Source organism: Ornithodoros turicata, unplaced genomic scaffold (genome assembly GCF_037126465.1).
Source record: "Ornithodoros turicata isolate Travis unplaced genomic scaffold, ASM3712646v1 Chromosome11, whole genome shotgun sequence".
In the NCBI taxonomy this organism is placed as follows: domain Eukaryota; kingdom Metazoa; phylum Arthropoda; class Arachnida; order Ixodida; family Argasidae; genus Ornithodoros; species Ornithodoros turicata.
The window spans coordinates 3,573,963-3,598,665 of NW_026999295.1; the positions used below are offsets into that span (position 1 = coordinate 3,573,963).

Here is a 24,703-nt window from a genome sequence, read left to right on the forward strand (position 1 = left end):
CGCCGTAGGGTCCCGCGTATGCGTTCATCGGGAGTGGAAATCTCCATGACAGCAGCTTTCGCGCGATGGGCAGATTTCGGCAGTGGCGGCAGCCACAGCGCGAGCTCGCGGCATTACTCGCCATTGTGCAACACCGGTGACGTAACGGGGAACCGAAGTGCGGTCCGTACAGTTACACCATCGGCAGGGAAATATGCGCGAGAGAGGAGGAACGCGGAAGAGACATTTCCAGCGCGCGCTCCTCGCAGAGTGGAGCGATTTCGTCCGGAAAAATTTGTGGCATATTAGTTTCTCTGCGGGAAGAACAGTTTCCATCGAAAAAAAGTATGGGGGTTCGGGAAATTTCATAGTCCCTTTAATAGCAAGCCCTCCACCTCAGGCGCCCTACGACCAGTTGCGCACTGCTGTTCTCCAGCGGACTATGATGTCAGAGCGGAAGCGCCTGCAGCAGCTCTTGAATGCCGAAGAACTCGGTGACCGACGACCTTCGCAGCTACTTCGCGCCATGCAGGCTCTCCTGGCGGATCGCTCAGCCTCTTTCGACGAAGCACTGCTTCGCGAGCTATTTTTGCAACGGCTACCCCGAACCGTACAGATGGTTCTCACTACAGCCGCCAGCTTGCCACTTTGTGACTTGGCCGGCCTTGCCGACAAGGTCATGGAGGTTGCTTCCCCTGCAGCAAGCATAAGCGCCGTCGGCCATAACCACCCTACTTCCTCTTCAGGCCTTCTGCAGCAGGGCACGGTGCCGCCGCTTTTACCTGCCGCCTTTGCGAGTACGAGCGACATGGCTGCCGTGAGAGCGGATATCCAACGCCTCTCCGAGACTGTCGCTGCCCTGCGCTACCCCGATAGCCGTCGCCGGTCTCCCAGAAGATCCAGCCGCTCCCGTCGTTTCCGCCACTCTCCGCGAAGACAAGACGGCCGAAGCCAGTCTCCGTTCGACGACTCCAACCCACCACCTTGTTGGTACCATGGGGGCTTCGGCGACGCCGCTCAGCGATGTACGCGCCCTTGCGGCTGGCCGGGAAACTCACCCGGGAACCGTTGATGGCGGCCGGCGTTTCCCCTCCTCAAGCTGCAAGTCGCCTATTCTTCGTTGTCGACCGTTCCACCAAAACTAGGTTCCTTGTCGACACCGGGGCCGCTGTTAGCGTCTTGCCCGCATCCCTTAATGAGCGGCGTCGTGAGCCGCTGTTTCACTTGATGGCCGTTAATAACACTACCATACCTGTCTACAAAGAACAGCTCCTCAACGTTAACCTCGGTTTACGAAGAGTCTTCCCCTGGGTGTTTTTCGTCGCTAGCGTCTCACAGCCGATACTCGGCGCGGATTTTCTTCATCACTTCGGCCTTTCTGTGAACGTTTCCCGCCGCCTTCTCGTCGATGACAACACCCACCTTCACGTCCACGCCATATCTGCCGCACAACCTTGTCGCGACCTCTGCGGAACATCCCTTCCAGCCGTTCCTGCTCCCTATGCTGCACTTCTCCGCGAGTACCGATCGCTCACGCAGTCTCCGGACTGGACGAAGCCCGTGAGCCACGAGGTTGTGCACCACATAGTGACGAACGGCCCACCAGTGTTCTCTCGACCACGCCCCTTGGCACCTGAGAAAATGAAGATTGCCAGGGCCGAGTTTCAGCACATGCTGGAGATCGGCATCGCTCGCCCTTCTTCCGCCAACTGGTCCTCGGCTCTCCATATGGTCCCCAAAAAGACCGGGGACTGGAGGCCTTGTGGTGACTATCGCGCCCTAAACCTAGTTACCATTCCTGACCGCTATCCCCTCCCACGTCTTCAAGACTTCACCGGCAGCCTCCACGGCATGAGAACCTTTTCGAAAATTGACCTTACGAGGGCCTACCATCAGATACCCGTCGCCGCCGAAGACGTGCCGAAAGCGGCCATTACCACCCCGTTCGGCCTCTTCGAATTCGTCCGCATGCCGTTCGGCCTTCGGAACGCCGCCCAAACATTTCAAAGGTTCATAGACACCGTTACCAGAGGCCTGCCATTCGTCTTCGCGTACATAGACGATATCCTTGTTGCCAGTCGAGACCCTGCCGAGCACATCGAACACCTCCGGCTCCTTTTCTCACGGCTTGCTGCACACGGGATCATCGTCAACGTCGCGAAGTGCGAGTTCGGAGTACCATCTCTAGAGTTCCTCGGTCACACTGTCTCTGCCGAGGGCATATCTCCGCTTCCGCAGAAGATCGCCGCCATCCTCGATTTTCCTCAACCTCAGTCCGTGCGCCAGCTCCGGCGTTTTTTAGGACTCGTCAACTTTTATCGGCGATTCGTCCCACACTGTGCCCACACGCTGCGCCCCCTCGAAGAAATGCTGTCCCAAGACCACGTTTCCCGCGGTCGCAAGAGCCGCAAGCGGAAGTCCCGGGACACTTCCTTTCCGCTCTCTTGGACCGACGCTGCTTCTGACGCCTTCATGTCCATCAAGTCGCTGCTGTCATCGGTAACCCTTCTGGCCCATCCCACGCCCGATGCAGCCACCGCACTTATGGTCGACGCCTCCGCAACAGCTGTCGGCGCCGTGCTGCAGCAGCACGTCGGAACAGGCTGGCGACCTCTTGCTTTCTTCTCAAAGGCCCTGAAGCCCGCGGAGACGCGGTATAGCACTGTCGGCAGGGAGCTCTTAGCCGCTTACCTCGCAGTCAAGCACTTCCGGTACTTCCTGGAAGGCCGGGATTTCACCATCATCTGACACCAACTGATCATAAGCCGTTGACATACGCCCTGCGATCGGCCAGCAGCCGCTATTTTCCTCGTGAGACGCGCCACCTCGCTTTTCTAGCCGAATTTACCTCTCGCATTGAGCACGTCTCCGGATCGGAAAATGGTCCAGCAGACGCCCTGAGTCGCGTAGCCACCGTCCAGACGCTATCGTCAGAAGCTCTAGCCCGCGCCCAGCACAATGACCCCGAGCTTGAGGCCCTGCGTAGCTCGACAACATCTCTGCGTCTTGACGACTTTCCCGTTCCCGGCACAGACCTTCTACTCTCCTGTGACACCAGCACCACTCCACCTCGTCCTTACGTGCCACCCGACCTCCGCCGCGCAGTTTTCGACTCACTACATGGCCTATCGCACCCAGGAGCGCGCCCAACACAGCGACTGATTGCTACCCGCTTTCTATGCCCGAAGATGCGCGCAGATATCCGATCTTGGGCAGCCGCCTGTTCCGCGTGTCAAAGGTCAAAGATCACGCGGCACACGTCTGCACCACTGGGACGTTTCCTGCCCCCGGACTCCCGCTTCGAACATGTCCACATTGATATAGTCGGACCCCTCCCCATCTCTGCTGGACATCGATACCTCCTAACTGCCGTCGATCGTTTTACCAGATGGCCAGAAGCGGCCCCCATGTCCGACGCCACCGCCGCCACTGTCGCCTCGACCTTCCTTTCGACCTGGGTTGCCCGTTTCGGAGCCCCAGCTGTCGTCACCACGGACCGTGGCGCCCAGTTTGAAGCGAGGCTTTTTGCCGCTTTCCTTTAACTCCTGGGCACGCGACGGATTCGCACCACATCCTACCATCCGGCCTCTAACGGTATGGTAGAACGCCTGCATCGCCAGTTAAAGGGTGCCATCATGGCCCACGAGGACACCGCCCACTGGTCATCTGTCTTGCCCGTCGTCCTCCTCGGCATCCGCGCATCCGTCAAGGCCGACCTCGGCTGCAGCGCGGCCGAACTGGTGTACGGCACTACCCTCAGGCTCCCGGCTGACCTCTTTGACGTAACAGAGGTCTCCACTCCCCCCGGAACTTACGTCGACACGCTTCGTCGCGCTTTCGCAAACGTCCGTCCTGCCTCACCTCGTGTTCCCTCGCCCAGATCCTCCTTTGTCCCCCAGCAGCTGTCTTCTGCCTCGCATGTCTTCATGCGCCGTGACAGGATCCGCCGCCCGCTTGAGCAACCTTACACCGGCCCTCACCCCGTTCTCCGGCGTTCGGACAAGTTTTTTACCATCTCGGTTGATGGCAAAACAGAAACCGTGAGCCTGGACAGACTCAAGCCAGCCTTTGTGGAGCCACCCGAGCCACCAGTAGCCCTCCCGCCTCCCTTCCCCACTCAGCCTTCTCTGAGCGCCACCAGACATGTCACTTGGGCTGACCGCTCCTCTCGGAGTCTGGGGGGGAGGCAGTGTAGCAGCCCACATCGCCATCGTTAAGCCGCGGCCTGCACGCTGCACGTTTTTCCACTTTCGTTTTTGGTGGCAACCGCCACTGGAATAAACCCTCAGTTCTTTCCCGCAAATTGTGGTGTGAACACCTTGTTTACTTCGCTCCACAGGGCTGCTGCGGAAGCCAGAGAGGCCACTAGAGCAACTGCACAATCGGTATGTGGAGCAACAGCATCTTGCTATTCCTCACACAAATCGACAGCCAAGTGAAGTTCAATGTTTGATGAGTCACTTTTCTGGCCCTCTACCCTCGGGCTGTGTAGGGCCACAATACAAGAAGGTCGTCACCAGGAAATTTACATTACGTACGCATAAACGGGACAATACGTGCTTGCTTAATTGTGGGGCAATCGTACGGATAGAAAATTTCGCATTCAGCCCTGCATCTGGAAACCTTGTTGTGGTCGGAAGAAAGTTTCTGCAAGCATGTGATCTCTATCAGAGTCCTCTAAGGTCATCATTCTTGGGAATTCAGGTTGCACGTACACTTTCGCCAGAACAAGTCTGGCCACTATCTCGTGTCGTTAAGAAGTGTTTGAGACTGCCTTTTGGTGACCAATTTGCTATTATGCCGTTGGTTCATTGTGAATGAAAGTGATGTGCACCTGTGGGATGCATCGACAGCTTCATGTTTGTGTAACAGCTTTACTGACTTTTTTGCTAGGTGTGAAGAACTTCTTAAGTGGGAAATTTCCTGAAGACGATGATAGTGTTGCGGTTGTGCACGCGAATTGGGTGAGGGATGGCATTTGTCTTTGGCCAAGTGAAAAAAATCCAGGAAGGCTTCAACAACTCATTTTAACTGGAGCCCAATCGGAGCCATCTTGGCGTGTCTGCAACTTTGAAATGCTTTGGGCGTTTGGTAAGTTGGGCCAGTTTCACCATCTCGCTTCTGTGTCTGTCTGCGTAATTTGATAACATATTATCATAGTTTTGAATGTACAGCCACGCACGAGGAAGCCCGCGTAAAACTTGTTAGAGCCGAGGAGACCTCGGACTTGAGCAGTGATGTCGAGATGGGACCGGGTAAAAGAAAGAAACGCCCAACATGAAGGATCGATGAGGGTTGCAGCACGAGGCCATCAACACGCAGCCCAGTAGAGAGCCCCAACGACGTGTACATTCCACCGAGGCCACCCACACCTCCTTCCTATGCAACACTAACATGCCACCAAAGTGTGTCCATTACACATACGTCGGTGATTGCTGCTGGTTATCTTTAACCATCACGCCCTTCCCCTGTTGAAGAACAAAGAAGCACACAACAACTTCTGATATGCTGTTCGTTCTTCAAACAACACATAGTGTAGTGTCACTAAGGGCACCTCTTGCCCGAAGTCTTACGTGTGCGGTTTGATTGGACCGTATTAAAGGGACTTTTCTTGCAGATCCAACTGGTCGCAGGGTGCCTGATAATGCAGCCGGGAGAATGACGGCCAGACAGGAAGGAGTAAATACAAGCTTTGTGACATCCCCATCAGATAACGCACCCATGCAATGTAAGGCTATATAAAGTGTATACCGTTACGCGAGATCCCTAAAGGAATATTGCAATCCTTCAGAAGCGGTATACTTTTGCTAAACGTAGGAGGCGTAATGCACAGCTTTGGGGTCTAACTAGACAAAAGGAACTTTCGTTTCCCCTTTTGTCATTACTGTGCTTGTGGTATTTTGTGAACCGCGATACCATTTCTATACCAGGGAGCCAGGAACCATATCAAACTTCATACAGTCAGTCTCTTGAGATGGAAGGCAATATTTTTCTGCAGGGATACAACGATGCACTACATATTGCAGGTTAGAACATTGCATTTTGCCAGTCACATCAGTTTTGACACTCTGCTCTCAGCAATGTGAGGGTAATTCACAAAGTACATAACGCAATGATCTTGCTGGTCCCCCCACCCGTACTGAAATGACGAGAGTGTCTGAATACAGGCCTCTTGCACCCCCTCATTTGTTCACCCAGCTGCCTTCTGGTTTGTAGTATATGGAATATTTCTCACTGTACATCTCAAGGGAACAAAGTTTGCACATTTCATGCACAAAAATATTATTGAGTCATAACTTAAAAACCCGAGCTAGGGGCCACACACACACACACACACACACAAACGACAACACAGTCGAGTTTTCTAACCCCTAATCTCGGGTTTTTACGTTATGGATCTATACAACCAGCTCGCTTGCTACATCTCTATCCTCTCATTATTGAGTCACTTCTGCTATCTGGTATCTAAATTAATGATGAATGTCAGAAGCATTCGTGCCATGTCAAATACATCGTGTCACGCTTGTTTATGTAGGAAATGATAACGCTATGCTGTGTAATTACCTCAGGGGGACCTGCCTCAAGTTCTCCTCTGCAGGTGCTATCATCATCACGCACAGCTCATGCAGGACAAAATGAGGGCCAAAGCATTGCTGTGAGAGGTGGGTTACATCATATTGACTAGTTAATAAGTGAATTTATTATAAAAAAAAGACATTGGAAGTGGGGTGGTTGCAGAGAAGTGATGCTGTGCCCAAGTGCCGTTATCCGCTCCCAGTCTTGGTTTCTGGTCATAGCCCTGCAACCCATTCTGGAGTGCCAGCTCAAGCTACAACGCAGCATACCACTGAGCGTTCGGGTTCCGGTAAGGGTACAGAGAAAGATACTTAACTGAGTAATCCTTGGCTATTAGTTTTCCAAAGTCTCTATCACTTTTGCAGAGTTCAAAGAGGAAGTCATCTGATTACTCCAGCTGCTCAGGGTCACACAGCAGACACATACTGAACAGCTAAAGGCTATCGTTCAGTGGATTAGTGCCTCTGCACCTACAGAAGCACGTCGTGCGTTGGTGGTGGAACCCTTCAGGTCGCTTACAGACTTTTTAAAGTTCGAAGACGAGCTTGAGGAATCTGATGATAAAAGAGAACAACTGGTAAAAAATTACTTTGTATCGCGGTACCTGACAAAACGAACCAATAGCTACCATTTGCTTTCGTTTCACCTCCGCATTTCCAACCGTGATGACGAGGAAGGTGTGAATATAGTTCTATAGAGGGAGCTCTGTATGCGGAATTGAGGATCCGATAGTGGGCTGAAAGCACAGTGAGCAAGAAATGAAAAAGCACAAAGAAATGCATTGAAACGACAATGAAGAAAGCGCAAGTCTTTCACAATGATATGGCTCCATGGAGGAAGGTTCTTGGTGTAGAGGAGGTTGTTACGGCTAACAGTTTGTTGTACCCCCCTATCACGTCTATTTCCAATAAGGACTTGCTCAGAAGACACTGTACTGATATTAAACATCTCAGCAGTGTTTGAGTGGCAATACACATGTACGAGATAATTTCAAAATATGTACACATGAAGTGTTACCAACCCTCAAACACAGAAAGAGTCATCTTAAAACTGCCCACAGTGCATACCTATACAGCTGTCGCGGTATTCAGCTGTGACTGCGTCAGGTTGCACCGTTTTTCTTTTCTCTCTCTCTCTCACACTTTTTTTTTACTTCCGGTTGTTGATACCCTCAACAAAACGGAGAGGGCGCAGACTAAATGGTGCATGATGGTGAAAGGACGAATAACCGAGAGTCACAAGACACGCAGACAAACTCGAACGTTCTCAAAAGAGAACTTTTCATGTTTGTCTGCGTGTCCAGTTTGCTTCATTAATAACAATTATACATGCCAAAGTCTCCATGGGTGTATTCCTGGTGGTTTTAAGTCTTAAGCTTCATGGCATACTTATGACAGTTTAATTTAATTCTTTCGTTAGACACCCTGTATATGTAGCCGCAGCTTTATAAGTCGACAATTCGCCTGCTTCTTTTCCGCACAGCTATTATCTGCCTAGGACGAAGTAGGTGACTTGTCATCAGCTAGTTAAGGAGACCGGGATGGAATGTTGTCCACCGGGCACTAATCTCGGATGGAGAACTCGCTTGGTATAAAGCGGCTTGTATTGAATTATGCCGAACATAGCTGGGGTGAATTACACCTGAAATAACGCCTTGGTGACTGAACAATACAAGTAACTTCTGTTGTGTCTATCATATAGATGCAGTACATGAGAGCCGTTGGGGGAAACAACGTACGAGAACAGACATTTCGAATCCTGTCACGTATTCTGGATGTATCAGTTGGAAAAGAATTCAGTCTGTATGGCGCGAAAGGAAAACGGAAGTTTTGCGTCTTGAGAACCTGGAAGATACTCTCTAGTAAGTATATAAAACATTTACCTAGTACACATTTGTCCTTCAAATCCTTCAATACCCTGCAATTTGAGCATGCAATCTTTCAAGGTTAAGAAAACCTTGGAGTTTTGCGCAGCTCCTGAAAAGCCCTTATTTTCTGTAGAACGTTTTCCGTGTTTTCAAATCGCATGAGAGTCAACATTGCAACATTAAACTTTAAACAGAACTGCAAGTGTGTAAATAAGAAAAGCCCATTGACACTGGTCATTTCATATATTGCTTTCTGTTACTGCATTCAGGTGTATTCGAAAGTTTGGTGCATCGAACACTCCCATTTTATGCACACAGGGAAGCAGCACGCTTCTTCTTCATACGTGAGAACATCTGTGCCATGGGCATTTCAACTGGCTCTACTATCTTGTCTATGCAACACATTTAAGCACACTTGTAGGCACCACGAGGTCCTTTTTTTTCTGTTGCAAGTAAGACAGCACTTATGTATGATGTTTAGGTGTATACTAGCAGCAGTGACTCTTGCTACAAATCAAACATATTTTTATTTCATGGTTTGGCCCACTGAGAAACAGTTAATAATTACTACAGTTGCTTGCTTGTCGTGCAACATTGTCATGCGATACGTACCTGTAGTTCTTTCCTGTCAATGAAGCAGTAAAATACGGGCTGCATATTAACCTCTAAATTCGATCCAGCGCTAGAACTGAGTCGCGAGATATCTTTGAGGAACACTTGGAATTCCTCTAGTATTGAGTGATAATAAAATATTAAGTGCTTTTCTAAACGTCGCAACACATTGCTCTCTTCACCTGACCCCATCTCCTGACCTCATGCATTTCTGTAGGAGATGTAGGAGGGCAGCAGTGGGCATTTGTCTTTGTTATTTATAATGCAGCACGCAGCTTGATCAATAAATTAACGAGTACCAAGCACAATGCTTGCTTACTTGCTACATTGATCAATTTTTGCCATGCAATAACTCTTAGTGTAATTGATGACCTCCTTTCATCGTTAAAACTCAGGTTGCCTAGCGGGAAATGCTCACAACGCAAGTACACTCAAAGAGGTTGAGGGCGTGGCCATGTCGTGGTTACGCCATGCTCCCTAAGCACATGACAGACAGCAGCGCAGAACAACAACTGAATGAAGAGCAACTGTGGCGAGGCATTTTTAACCAAATTATTGCACGGAAAAGGCTGTCACTTGGCATTGTGGGTTTAAAAGGTATGGCTTCTCAACCACAACATAACTCAGTAAGAATTATAGTGCACTATGATTTGAGCTCGGTAATGTATGTATTTAGTACGATGTGCATCATTGCTCTGGCTACAGTGCCTATCAATACTTGTTTTTGTGCTTTTTGCGGGGTTCAGAGGAGCAGTTCGTTCATACGACCTACAACGGGCAGCTTAAGAGCAGATTCTCAGTCAGTCAGACGAATGACAGCGATAATGTGTCAGCAGATGACGAGTGAGACTGGTTTTCGCTGGCCAGTGAGTGGCGTTCAGGATGAGCAAGCAGCAAGGTAACGCAATCAGCATGATTTACAAGTTGATTTGAACAGTGCAATCGCAGGCTCAGTTGAGTTCCTTTGACTGTTTGGGTTAGTTAGGCTGATTTCAGTTTAACAGCAAGTTAGTTTTTTTCGGAGTTGGTTGGGTTTTGTGCATAACCCTCACTCCAGACGGTGCCGCATCCGCTTGTACGGGGGACATGCACAAAGCTGTTTTCATCTATCTTAACCCGCCAAACTATCCTTCACACTTGAAAGTCATTACGATTTCCCACTTGGCCATCTTGAGCGACACATGGTGGCCAGAGAAATCCAGTCTCGCTGGACCTTAGCTCACATTTGCCTCTCAGTTGCCTGACATATGGCAATAATCTGCTCTTAGACCAATATTATCCACCCGGATCACAGACCTGCTCCCGTACACCAATTCTACATCTGCTGTGATATCGACTTTATCTGTGATACATTACTACTATCTGATTTAGGAGTGATGCAGTTGACAGCCACTAATGACATATCTTGAGAAATCATTGACTCATTTATTTCCTTGTGGTTTTCAGTGCTCATTGAAGCACAAAACATAATGTACTCAAAGTTCGAGGTGCAGCTTTTCAGTTGAAGGCTGCTTCCGCTTTTATTTTACTGTACTTTATGCTGCATTATAATTTGACTGGTGTAACTGCATTTTGTGATGTGTTGTGTATATACTCTATAGAAAATTCCTAACCAAGTTTGTCCAGCCTGAGCGTTCTTGTGCTTGGGTATGTGTTTGTGCCATCTAGTCATATTTCAAGCCTGTCCTATTCACTTTTGATGAACCTGACACTTTTTGTTTTCTTTGTGGCCTCTAGTCATAATTTACAATTCGTATTCTTTTTCTATTCACTTTTCATTAGCCTGATTTGTTACTTTTTATTTGTGACCTGGGGTCATATTCTAGCTGTTGGACGTCTTATTATATGGATGCATGCAATAAGCTTTCACCTTTTGCTGCCATGCATATTATGACAACCAAGCAAGTGGAACATGCCAGCTTTACTCAGTGTTCTTATTGTTCCTTTATTGTCAGCTTCGTCTTGGAGTGCTCCTATAATTCTCATTCATTGTACACATTTTATCAGAAACGTGCCTTCGCTTTTAAATTAAACTAACCAGTATAGCAACAGGCCGTTGTTTTACAGGTGGATCTGAAATATATGTATGTTTGAATTGAATAAATCTTCAGATATATTCTTAGATTTGTTGTGCACTAAGTTGCAGATTATACTCAAAGGAGAATTGTGCTCCATAATTTCTAAAGTGCAGACTGGGCACAAAAGGGTTGCTTACGGTTCTGATATCTGTTTTGTAACAGGCTACTACTACCTCCACATATCTCAGTTCAGCGCAGGGCCAAGTAACACACAAATGCAAAGTGCATCTATGGCGCTTCCGTATGTTCATTCTAGAGCTATAATGGATGAAGAAAAAAAAGAGGGGGAGGGGCTTCGCGGCATATATCCCATAGAGAGCTCAAACACATCCGAACGGCATCCCGCAGGTACGTCTGCTGAACGTCTCTGTGATGCACTTCGGTGTTGCATTTGCTCGTTTTTGGGATTTCTGGGGGATTGCGTTCGGACGTCCCAGGGATGCCCCAACGTCCTCCTATTGACGTCCCAGCGATGTGTTTCGGATTCGTTTGTGTTGTCTGAGAGGCGCAGAGACCGCGCTAATCGTAATATTTATCTTCACGACGGGACATTCAGTTTCACTGTCAGATACAAGTACGTCATGCCTTCGAAAATGCGATACCTCGCCTACTTAGAGCCAAGGACGTCTTCAGCGAAGGTACCTCGGCAAACTGTATGGAGTCAACGACAGAAAGAAGTGTCAGCAGCTCTCGAAGCCTCGCGAATACAAGTAAGTATCTGTTTTCCTAATCCTTTTAGCGCTTCTAATACTGTACCCACTGTTACCCGCTGTACTCGCTGTACGCTAGTACTGTACCCGCTGTACCGGTCTGTACCCGCCGCTACGACTGTACATTATAAATTAATCTCGCTGCTCATGCACGTTTCGCACAGTCAGTATCACACATGGTCGTGTGAATTAGCGTGTGACGTTCACGAACTCGCTCACTGTCACTCACTGCCAAGGTATCTTTCGCTTTTTCTTACAGCTCTGTGAAGATGCTGGGGCGAATGAAGAAGCTACTCCTCGTGTTGCAGACCATGAAGAACATAAACACCTTCAACCTCAGTACTCTGCATCTGAAAATAGCCTTCTTGACAATGAAGAAAGCATTAGCTCACTCCACGATGGGACGCCACAAGAAGACAGCACCACCGAATGTACAGAGCTTCCTGATCCTGATTGCTGATCTTGCAGAATGCATCAGAGTGAACTCTGAAATAAAACTGCCCAACCAAGCTACCACTCGTCTGCAGGCGATGCTGCTTGTCCGTGCATTTATTGTGGCTGCAGGCATCCCATGCACACAGGTCGATGGACTTTTGCGACTTCTAAATGCGATCTTGGGGCAACAGGTTTTCCCTTCCAAGTATGGATTGCGGAAACTGTGAAATCTACAGCGATCAAAGGTTCTGGAAGTCCATGGCTACTGCCCTACATGTCAGATGCTTACTAGAGACTGTCGATTTGGATTTCAACCTTGCGATATTTGTGAAAATGTAGTGACCCCTACAGAACAGGTGAAAAAAGGAAGCTTTTTCATCACACTGGACTTGGAACTACAACTGCTGAAGCTGTTAAAGGCCATGGGTGAACTAGTAGGCAAGAATTTAGAGGACATTGCGACAGTGCCTCATGAAGGAGCATCCAGAGACATTACCGATGGCTTGCTGTACAGAAAAGTTCGAAGTGAAAATAATATGTCATGGTGCGACCTGACATTGACCATGAACACCGATGGATCTCCTGTGTTCAAATCAAGCAAGGGATCTGTTTGGCCAATACAGGTGTCACTAAATGAACTGCCCGTGCCATACCGATGGAAGAACATCTTGGTTGCAGCCGTTTGGTTTGCTAAGGAGCACCCGCCTGCGCACCTGTACCTCAAGACATTTGTTGAGAAATTTAACATGGTTGGAACGCTGGCATGGTCCTTTTCCGGCCAAACTGTGCAGTCTGCATTTAGGATAGTGTCCTGCTGTGTTGACTCACCTGCACGTGCTGCCCCTTTGAACGCAAAACAGTTCAATGGATACCATGGGTGCTCCTGGTGTCTTCAGAAAGGCACACTTGTTGATGGTGAGAATACTGCTAATTATATCAGTCTTAGTCCTGGTTTCTTTGCTCTCAGTTGTCTAAAATTTGCTCATTGCACATCTTTCCAGGAACAGTGAAGTACATATTTGAAGGCCACGACATGATCGAGAGGACTTCTGACATGGTTGTGAGTGCAATGGCTGCCGCAGCTGTAAGGGGTTACCCTGTGGATGGCATCAAGGGTCCGTCAGCTGTAGCCAAATTATGTTCCTTAGACTTGGTGTGGGGATTTCCCCCAGATTACCTACACTGTGTTCTGGAGGGTGTGGCTTCCCAGCTAACAGAGCTCTGGTTATGTTCCACTGGAAGTGTGTGGTATATTGGGAACCGGATCAAGGAGCTCAACCAGCGCATTGTGACGATTCAGCCGCCAATCATTTTCACAAGGACTCCTCGGCCCCTTACAGAGGGGGCATTTTGGAAAGTAACAGAATGGAAATTTTGGCTTCTCTACTATGGTGTGCCCTGCCTACAAGGGATTCTGCCGCACAGATACCTAACTCATTTTACCTTGCGCTCACACAGCGTGTTCCTGCTACTGAAAACAACAGTCATGGAGTGCGACATTGTACTTGCGGGCAAATTGCTAATGCAGTTTGTTCAGCAAATGCCTGTTCTGTACGGCAAGGGTAGTTTTACATTTAATGTTCATCAGCTTGTTCACCTGGCAAAATCTGTGCCGATGACCGGACCACTGTGGGGAACGTCAACCTCTCCTTTCGAGGATGGAAATGGCGACATCTTAAAGCTTGTCACTGCAGCAAAAGGTGTGCCACAGCAGATAGCAGAGAGGTGCATCATGCAAGGACACGCATTGTGGATTTGTCACCCTTTCTAAAACACCAGCTTCAGTTAATCTCTGAGAGGAAAACCAAGAACCATCAGTCAGGCGTGTTAGGAACCCCGCTACCTGTATCTAATTTGGAAAGATGCATCCGAGACTTGGTTGTAAATACAGTAGGACACGTGGAGTCAATAAGTGAATACCTCAGGGCCACGATCAAGGGGGTCACCATCCATAGTGCCAAATATCAGAGGACAGAAAAGTCATGCACTGAATACATCGAAGCCAGTGATGGCAGACTGTGCAGGATCATGTGCATTCTTGCGGCAGAGGACACTATTCTCCTTGTGGGCCAGGAATTAATTCTTGTGGAGTGTTTATTGCCTTTCCTTTACGATGTTGACCATCCACCTGCGAATGTTGCCCTGTGCTTGCTTCATGATGTTGATCTTCTTTCTCCATGTGTGTATGTGTCTGTGCACGGCAAATCATACGTTGCAAAAATTCCTAATCTTTACGAAAGAGATTAGTATATGTCAAGGTAGGTAGTTATTTGCACATAAAATCGCATCTCCATAAGCAGCACCTCAGTTATAATTCTATGCGAAATTCTGAAGAGTAGCAAGATCGTTGACCACGTTAGTCACAAAATGACACTTTGGGTGATCACCAATACCAGTAATTCTAGCTGGTGGCACTGAATGAGTGTTATTTCCTCGATTTATTTGATAACAGGCCATACTAAATGTCCAAATAATTGCTGCACGATTGCTGTTCTGTTTGCTTTGGTAGTTTATATATTCATTGTTCTTTCTCATCCCTATTGAAAATTCCAGCAGAATTCTCTGCTGGTCCATTCGGAATTTTTACTGGTCCAGCAAAGGTGGCTGCTGGTCCAGCATACTAGCCTACTGGTCCAGTAGAAACATCTAGTGGTCCAGCAGAAGCTACCTACTGGTCCAGCTGAGGCATCTAGTGGTCCATCAAAGGTATCTAGTGGTCCAGCAGAAGCTGCCTAATGGTCCAGCAGAGGTGTCTAGTGGACCAGCAGAAGCTGTCTACTGGTCCGTCAGAGGTACCTAGTTATCCAGCAGATCTGCATACTGGTCCACCAAAAATGTTTAATGACCCAGCAGAGGCATCAAGTACTTCGCCACAAACACCCAGTGGTCTAGCAGAAAAGTTTAGCACCACTAAAGTGCCCTTGAGGTCCAGCGATTTATAACCCACCTTCAGCTTATAAGTTTTGCTACATTCTAAACAGAAAAAAGAACCTGCTCATATGTACGTGTGCATGAACTTGTGAAGGCAATTTGTATTCATTTTATTTCATGTGTGTGCACTATGCCATAAGCACATCCGACTGCAGGCACATATAGCATGCATATGTACACAAATAAATATAAAATGTGTGCAAAAGTGGATACATACACAAAGGTAGATAAACAATTATACATGCACAAAAATAACTGCTAGAATATGAGATGCATACAGATATGTTTATCAACATACAAAAATGGATATATATACAAAGATACAATGATATACAGAGCACAAAGTTAAGTGTAACACAGTAAATGAACAACCCTGCAAAAATGCCAAGTATACTCAAATATCTACACCGGTTCTCATTCTGCACTTAGTTCTCCAGCTGGAGGACTTCACACAGTCCTGGTGCGATTTCAGTCAGTTTGAAGTGTGTTTGGTTGTTCACATACGTAGAGTGAGCCTTCAATCCTGACATACACAAGTTGGCTCTCTACCTCATCACCAAAATATGTGCACAGCCCCTCAAAACCAGGGGGCTGATCACACAAGTAAATGTGGGATGCATGACCCAATGGCGACCCTGTGACAAGAAAACGCTTACATAGCATTGCTGCTCGTTCCAGTGGGTCATGAAAGAGAAATATCTCCTGCACTTGACAGTAGCTGCCGTCAGCCATCTTTATGTACGAGGAACACGTCGGTTGGGCACGTTTGTATTCAGCTGCATGTATTACAATATGACCAAGACGTGCACGAAGATAGCGCTCAACTGTGACAGTTTTTCCCAGCCTATCAAAAAGCAAATGGGAAGCCTGATCTGAAATGTGTGTGTATCTCACAGCACCAAGACCACGCGTAGTTGTCTTGTCGTAGTTTGTTTTCGTAAGCTTCTCTGCACAAACCTTTAGGTTTCCTGAAAGCGCAATGCCTTTCGTCATGTCGCTCAGTGTATCTTTCATAACTAATCGTTCTGCGATTTGGAGGGGAACCCCTTTAGCTGCAGATACAAGCTTTAACACTGTGCCATTCCCCCCTTCGAAGGGAAACATTGATGTACCCCATAACGGCCCAAGCATCCGAACACTTTTAGCTACATGCAGTAGCTGATGAATATTAAATCGAACAGATGATTCACGGTACAATTCTGTCATACTGCACGTAAACAGTCTGAAGAGCTTGTCCGCTCTTGCAATGGCCGACTCCGTAACCACACTTCTCAGAAGTAGGAAAAGACCATCCGTTAACAATGACGCATGAGTCAGAAACTCTCTCGGTAGTACTCCATGCAGTGTGGGCAACATATAGTATAAAGCCCAGTTTCGCCATTCCGTGGCCTTCCAGAATGAAGACTCTTGGAGTGACCTCGTGAGTCTTCTATGTGATGCCGGAGGTGTGATGGCACACAAGCGCTTGTTTACAATTGCAAGCTTCCTGCCTATGTAGAACGGTTCACCCACTGAACTCATCCAAAGTTCGGTGATAAATTTAGCAACACCTAGCAAAATGCAGTGCATATAATCCGGGGTCACTCCCCACACAAGATCAAGTCCAGGTAGCTGTGCCATGGGGCTCAGTCCTTTTATGCCGTCGACATCTTTTCCACGAAGTACGGCCAGTTTCATGGCTTTTAATACACTCTGGTGTGTCCTCTATATGACGGTCTCCCCTGCACATCCTGCATACTTCAGTGTTCCTGAAAAGAAAAAAAAAATACAAATGAAATCCACATGTAATCTACTGCATCAGACACGTGCCTTAGGTGTACACACTCCAAAACAGCAGAGACGACTTGTCATCCAAATGAAGTTCAGTGCACTTCTATGCCTGCTCAGTTGACACTGAAGACAACTCAAATGTACAACTTATGTGATTAAGGCTTTTGATGCATAATGTGAACCAACACTGCATTCTTTGTAACCCTGCACTGTATTATGACGCATCAATGAAGATATCAGATATCTATCTTACCATCAACCAGTTCTCCCTTCTGCAGGCACCAGGGGCAACCATAGTAACCATTGAACAACTTCCTGTTTAATATTGAAGCTCTGGCAGGGGAGTCCACAACACAGCACAGCACGTAGACTTTGGACTTGACTGTGGTACCTTGAGCTGTCCACACAATTTCACCAATATTGTTAAAGACGTCAACAAATGTCTTCATGAAGAGGCGGACTGGAGGGTGCATCTTGGAAAACCACAATCCAGAAACAAGTATGTTGCTCCACCGGGTGCAGACAGGCAGCTCATTTACCATCACCTGGATGGGCCACACCGAAGCTTTGCTAGACTCAAACACTGGAGATCCGTCGCTGTTAAAGGTCAGCTACGCCGATTTCCCGATGTGTTGAAACGGTTGTGATATTCAGAACGAGCACATCCAACTGCCCCCGAAACGCACCTTCGTTTCTCAATTTTGTCTTCCTATTACGAAAATTAATTCATCAAAGAAACCAAAACAAGCCATGGGCGCAGCCATTTTTGTGACGTAGATGGGATAAACCTGCTCCATCTACGTAGATAGAGAATCGTGCGTCTGATTGGATGAAAGCTGAGGCTTTCTCTGACTTCCCTGGCGTCTTCTCCCGTTTGCGAGGAAATCCAGTTATGGCCGCCGGCTACGATGAGTGTTTCGTCCGAGGTAATCCCGAGAACTATTGAACGATGGAAACAACAACCGCGAACTCATCTCAACATCATTTTCGGCGTGAAATTGTGATTATGTGCTCGAGAACTTCGCAGTTCAACCGTTCAGCTGCCATTCACGTCAACCCGTTTGCTGCTTTTACTACAAGTGCAGGAATGGGAGCGATTGAGCAACAACGTGAGACTTGGTGATCGTTTGAGCATATACCGGCAGAGGACTGGTCTTCAAAGAAAGAAGGCCGTATTTCTGCCCATGCACATCGTGCGATTGCCAGGCTTGTTACACGAGATACATATATTGTGCAGCATCATAGCGCGACTGCAATGAACGACGTAGGAATGTATCGTGACCACTCGAACTGCATTCGTTGAACCATTCGTCGGTTATATGAAAGTGCTCATTAGAGTTGCCCCGAACAAAAAGTGTGGGATGTAGTTTTGTAGTGTGTTGTTGATCTCGTAGAGCGCATCGCGGCATGTAGGTCGAGAGCCCTTATACGTATTTTTTGCATGTTTACTTGAGTGTGCGCATTGTTCTATACCACACAGGCCATATTTCATTCATAATAGTTTCGCAGATAAACACGTACGGGTCGATCTCATATTGCTTTTGAGTTCGGCATAGTGTCTTCAGATCAGGGTATGTGCACTCTGTTTGCTGGGCCCAACAGATGTTATTAAGGGTAGTGCAACATTTCCCACTTGAACCATGCTAACATTGCCAGAATAAGGAACATTACACTGTGCTGTGTATTCCACACTCAGTTGTCTCGCGACGTATACCCCCAATTATTATACTGGGTACTCCACATGTTCAACCAGTCAGCACTTCCCATATCCTATTTTTTTTAAACATGTGCTTAAAATTGCACAACTGCCACTCAAGTAACTTTGCCACCAAATTAGTCAGTGACAAAAGGTATATGTACTTTATCACAAATTTAATAAGCTTAGTGGAAATGGTTGATGGTGTCCTCTGCCTCGTACTGTGCACTTCATAGCAAAATACACAATAGTCCAAATGTCTTCCTTGTCCACAAATGCCCTGTCAAAGCTGAAAGACTCTTATCAAAATGGGGAAGCGGGCTTGCTTGTCCAGAGAAACAAATATGAAACTGCAGTGCTCAGTGTAAATAACTGCATGCTCAGCAACTAAGGCTGGTGATGCCGAAGACCTAATATTTCTAGGTTAAAAGGAACAAAGGAGAAAAGACCACTGCGGTATATTAATGTTGTTTCAAAAGTATAACACCACAAAATTTGTGAGAGTCAGTTGGTGGATTTAGTTACGTTGGTCACCTCCTGCACCAATTTTTAATAAGATTCAAATGCGTTGCTACCAACCAGGACCTAAGCCTGACCTATGATCTAATAATAATAATAGTATCTATCTATGACCCATATGGACCTTCACCACTAGTTCGGTCTAGGTTTCACACGTGGCTTCTAGTGAAATTCGAAGCTGCTCTGTAGAGCTGACAGGAGACTTGCAGAGTAGAGAATTTTTTTATTTATACTTTCCAAAGAACATGTAAAAAAACAATGTGCTGTACCAACTGTATTCAAAGAAATACAAATATACATTGTTTTAGCTATGTGCATATGACTGATGACACACAATGGGCGTCAAGGGTGAGAACACAAGAATACTACCACTGCAGGCACTGTCCTGAAATTCTAAGTCACCATTTGTCAGAAAGCAATGACCATGCACAGCCTAAGGATCATATTGAGCTTCTTCCATTATTCTTTTTATTGACAGCATGTTGGCTGCCATCCAGTCCATGAAAGTGACCCTTATCGTTGAAAGAACGGTTCAACAGCAAGCGAGCTGGTGATAGTGTCCATGATGGCGAGATCTGAAGAGGAGATACAAGAAGGGACATAAACACGCTATGTTGAGACATTGTGTATGTCCCTTCCTATCCCTCGTCTCAGGGTTTTTCGCTATGGACCTTCATGATGTTTCCTTTGGCAAACTTTACATATTTTTATGTAGAATTGTGGAGGTACAGCCAGGCGCTGTTAGCAAATCACACAGTACTTTTCTTGAATCAAGAATCCATAGAAGGTACACAGTCATCTTCAGCATTGCACACATCTATGGGACATGTTAATCACTTTAGAATGTCACAGACATGTCATGGAGGCCGGCACATGGTTAGTGGTGCTGAAGAGACAACTATTTGTCATAGTTTAAGCATAAAAAGCAGTTTTGTCACCTGCATGTTGAGACAGATGTATCTCTACATACTTTGCCATGACACAAATATATGAAGCAACAAATGTACCCTCTACTTTATTATGGTTATTAGTCAACACTGCCAAGAATGTGGGAACACCGTCTTGTACCACCTACACCCTTCAAAATGACCTTCACACACGACACATTGTAGGTCAACGAGACTCCAGAATGATGTCCTCTCCCTCCCCATTGGCTGAAAACATTTTTCTACTACTTTGCATAAGGGGAAGTTAGTACAAGAAACGCACATATTCCTTTTTTGAGCAAATCAGTATTCAGACCGTTACCATACTGTGGTAGGCCTGCAGTGCATTACATGGTACAGCACACACTGCAAAAAATTTCACCGTAGAACATATCCCTCATTCTAATGACAGTCTTCTCCAGTTTTTCAAACTGCCATTTCCCATAGTGCTTTATGGTATGACACAGTATTTCTAAATCTTTACTGTAGTTTACTGGTTGTAGCAGAAAAAAGAGACCACTGTTTCCGATCACAGGAAGCAAGCCATAAGTGCTATACGGAAACAGTACATGCTGCTCTCTAGCAGTTGTTAGTGTTTGGACATGGTATGGTGCATGCAGGGTAAATTCCATGGTTAAAATATCCAAACGTGAACAACTGTTAGATTACATGATGTAGAATGCTGTATAGTACAGTAAAACCTCCAAAGTCGGACACCTCCCTACCTCGGACAACTCCCCATGATTTCATTGCACGGGCAGGCTCCCATTGAAACTACATGGGGACGAAATTCTCTATGTCGGACACCTCCCTATCTTGGAAGTAGCATAGGGTTTTCCCTGCAAAGTCTGACAAAACCCTGGCCAAATTACCTCAATATCGGCTTATCTTTGCACCAAAAAGACCCAAAATGAGCCAGTGGCCTTGACTTTTGCCCCTTTTTTCCCCTATACTGGTCTCAGCATTTTGTTGCTTTAGTTTTTAGAGTCGAAAAACAAGTGCTGTCAGTCTACATTGTAATTCTTTATGTGAGCACTTGTCTTCAGTTTGTCTAGAGCCTTTGAACGAGCACTGCACCAAAGCTATGAGAAGTAAGCTGACGCTTCAGAGACAAGTCCTTGCTGCTCGAAAAGCTCCAGAGGTAATGCCATTGAGTAGAATATGAACGGAATTGAATATACTAAAATCAGTAATAATTATCAGTGAAGAGTGGGTAGAGGTACCACTACCAGGCACCACCACCAGGTACCACTAAGGACCTTAAATTGAAGAAGGGGGACATTTCTCACAGCTGTGATCTCTTCCATTTTTTGTTCCCGTCATATTCTGTAACTCGGACACCTCTATAAGTAGGAGACACTTCGGCTGCACCGCGGGTGTCCAACATAGGAAGGTTTCACTGTATTTATGTTCCGTGTCATGTTACCACAAACAATATATGCTTTTGCTCATGCTGCACAGCACAGGCGAATTGAGCTGCATGTGAGGATAATAACATGAAACCCGAGGCACGGAGGAAAAGGCATGACTTTACGGTCTCTGTGTCAGTTGTTTCATGTTATAATTGCGTACCAGCTGGCCTGTACCTGAGAATAGGTTTGATGCATTGTACACACACCATAGACATGCAGTATGTGGTGTGTTGTGATAGTAATGCCACTGCCAATTGAAGAATAATACTCCAGGTGGATTGTTTCCGTACAATCTTGAACTATGCATACCAAGGGGTAGGGCATCTGCGTGACAGGTTTACCTGGAAGTAAGAATGTAAATGTTAGCTGAAGTCATTGAATAATTAACATTATCAATATACTGCTGCAGATCATACCAACAACAGCACACAAGATGCTCCGATATGTTATGCAGGAATGTCTCTGTACTCACAATATTAGTACAGCAGCTACAGAAAGGCATAAAACAAGTTTTTGTATACATAATACCACCTGAATGCAACACAAGCTTCTGCTGCACTGCCAGAACACCACGGCGGACAGATTTACCTTACTTCACCTGAGAAAAAGTATGTACTGTTGCACACATGATGCCGTTTTAATGCCTCGAAAAACATAATTTATGACCGGAAGACATCAACTGGAAGATTTCGATTTACCTTAGTCAAAACTGAGAAAAAGTATGTGCTGTTGCACACGTGAAACTGCTTGAACTGCCCTTGAGCGCTCTGGAAGAACACCTTATTTGTGACCAAAATACAACAGCTGAGCCAACATTGAATTTATACTTTACTCAAAATACACAAGATGTGCTGCCGTGCATATGATACTGCTTAAATGTACTCTGAAAGCGCTGGCACCTCAGGCATGGTTGTTCTAAGCTAGCGAGCAACAGCAAGGGTATACGAACACAAGAAGTCGAGCACAAGTGATAGAATGCACTTGATTAATCAGAAAATGAAATGTCTCAGTACCAGGTGTCACTGTTCCGTCAAGAAAAACAGATGAACTTTGAAGGGGCGTCTGGTTGGCACTGGTGACAGCCTTCAGCTTGAAGCCTTCAGTCCTGCCCCTGCAATCTCCTGCTGCAGATAAGGTTGGCACAGCATCCCGGACGAGACATCTTCGGCTTCTTGTGAAACAAGTTGCGCATTGCTTCCGTAACATTCGTATGAGCCAGATGAACAGATCAAATCACTGCTTTCGAAGGTGGCACCCAGTCGGAGTTGTAACCGATTGTTGCAGTCAATCGATTTCTCTTTCGCCTTTCGGAAAATTGTGGTTTGAAACATTGGATCTGCATGCTGAAGTGTTCTTGCAGACGGGAGCAAAACGCTCACGCATTCTCGGCACGCAGCACAGAACACGAATCACACCAGGAAGTCTGTACTGGCCTAGCAAATGCTTTGCAGTCGAAGGAAGCAAAACTCACGTTCCTCATGGGTTTAGTGAAGTCCAGAAATATACTGGCTCCCTAATAGCGAACTGTTTATCACTTCCCCAATGTGAATCTGCGCAGCAGACGGCTCGGCAGAAGAAACTGGCCGGCTTGGCGGAAGAAACCAAGCCAAAAGTCATGCCAAGCCGGAGCGCGGGCAGACCTCGAATGTGTCGTCGACACAGGGTTTGCGGGACACAAGACGGGATGTCAGTGAAACTAAAAATTCACTTTTTCAGAAAACCGCGAGGAGTTTGGGATAACTATTTTGCATACATAATCAGTGTTCCCTTATGAACACATCGTGTAAGTACCATTCCATTCTGTAACACTCGAAAATCGGCGTAGCTGAGCTTTAAAGGTTACTGTGAAATCACTCCACCTAAGGTGTAGTTTCTCCCGCATTGACTTGTACAGTTGTCCATCCGGGATGTCAGCATAGAAGCCATTGCCACGATGCCTTTCAGCAAGCATTCTGAGTCGCCTGTAGAAAACTTCTCCAAAGTGTTTTAACAAGAATTGCAACTGCTTCTTCAAGTTGAACACGACAAAGAAACTTCCAGATGACACAAGCTTCTGCTGTCGTAGTGTTTCATTACAAATCTCACAGTTGAATGTGGCACCACTTGAGGAATGTGCACGTTCACCTAAGTGTGTGAGACATGTTGGACAGAAGAATTGTAGCCGCATCAAATGTTCTTTGCGATTCTTCCAAATTTTTCTGAACACATACTTTGTCCTTGGCAAGACATCTTCTCCAAATAGAGTGTTGATTAGAGTCAGTAGCCCGTCCACCTGCGACCATGTCAGACCTGCCGTCACAATGTACATGAGGACCAACAAAATGGCCTGACTCTTTGTCGTGTTTTGTTGTGGCAGTGTTTCCCTGTTGCAACTGCTTAAAAATTCTTCGAAGTCGTCACAATCTTCGTCTTCAGGGTCCTCACACATATCTTCCTCCTCGGAAAAGACTGACCCCCTCTTCTGCTGCATCATTACTACATTCAAGACGTTCATCAGACGCAGTTCTCCACTCTTCCTCGGCGACCTCAGATGAAGCGAAGATATCAACTTCACTGTGATCACGGTCACTGGATGATTGCAAACAGGCAGATGACTGGACCGGTTGATCGCAAACAGCGTTGGACACGCCTGTTTGTGAGTCCTGCGGTAAGAGAAATTTGTCTAAGGCTGCGGCTATATACCATGAAGAAACAGCGCATGAACACGGAACAAACAACTGGGCTTGCACGTTTTCCTACGACTAAAGGTGCACCAGTCCGATATATTCGCTCGCACAGGGATACGTTTGACCGAAGTATTCAAACTGCACCTAGAACAGGTACATTGAGGTCCACGTATCAGCATTTATTAGACGCTGCAAAATCGTTCATTTTTTATTCATACAAGGAAGGTGTTTTGTACAATGTTCGAAGTCGACATGTTCGAATGCATTTAGTGGATGGCATAGCAAGTCACCAGGCAGCCATCGTGAAGGAGTGTCTCTTAAATGGTTTTAGTTTGTAAACAAAATCCGCTACAACTTCGGACAAGATTTTGTGCTGTAGGAGATTATGCTTCAACAGAATTGATGTTTAATCGGCTCACTCTGCGAACTTTGTTTAAAGAATGAAGACCTTATGTATGTGGTGGGTACATGAGACCTACATAGGACGTGGTTAACTCTGATATGCTTGGAGCTGCGCGAGACATGC

General features: G+C 46.7%; 2 protein-coding genes across 2 annotated transcripts; both read left to right on the forward strand.

The window, feature by feature from the left end:
* Nucleotides 1-424: 424 nt before the first annotated feature.
* Nucleotides 425-1,051, forward strand: LOC135371471 (uncharacterized). The gene has a single exon (XM_064605520.1). The coding sequence runs from the start codon at nucleotides 425-427 to the stop codon at nucleotides 1,049-1,051; it is 627 nt and encodes a 208-aa protein (XP_064461590.1).
* Nucleotides 1,052-3,575: 2,524 nt separating this feature from the next.
* On the forward strand, nucleotides 3,576-4,196 carry LOC135371472 (uncharacterized). Its single transcript, XM_064605521.1, has one exon. It carries the CDS (start codon nucleotides 3,576-3,578, stop codon nucleotides 4,194-4,196), a length of 621 nt encoding a protein of 206 aa, XP_064461591.1.
* Nucleotides 4,197-24,703: the final 20,507 nt, after the last annotated feature.

Excerpts from the sequence above, each read along its gene's own strand:
- LOC135371471 (XM_064605520.1), top strand. The coding sequence starts at position 425 with ATGTCAGAGCGGAAGCGCCTGCAGCAGCTCTTGAATGCCGAAGAACTC.
- LOC135371472 (XM_064605521.1), top strand. The coding sequence starts at position 3,576 with ATGGTAGAACGCCTGCATCGCCAGTTAAAGGGTGCCATCATGGCCCAC.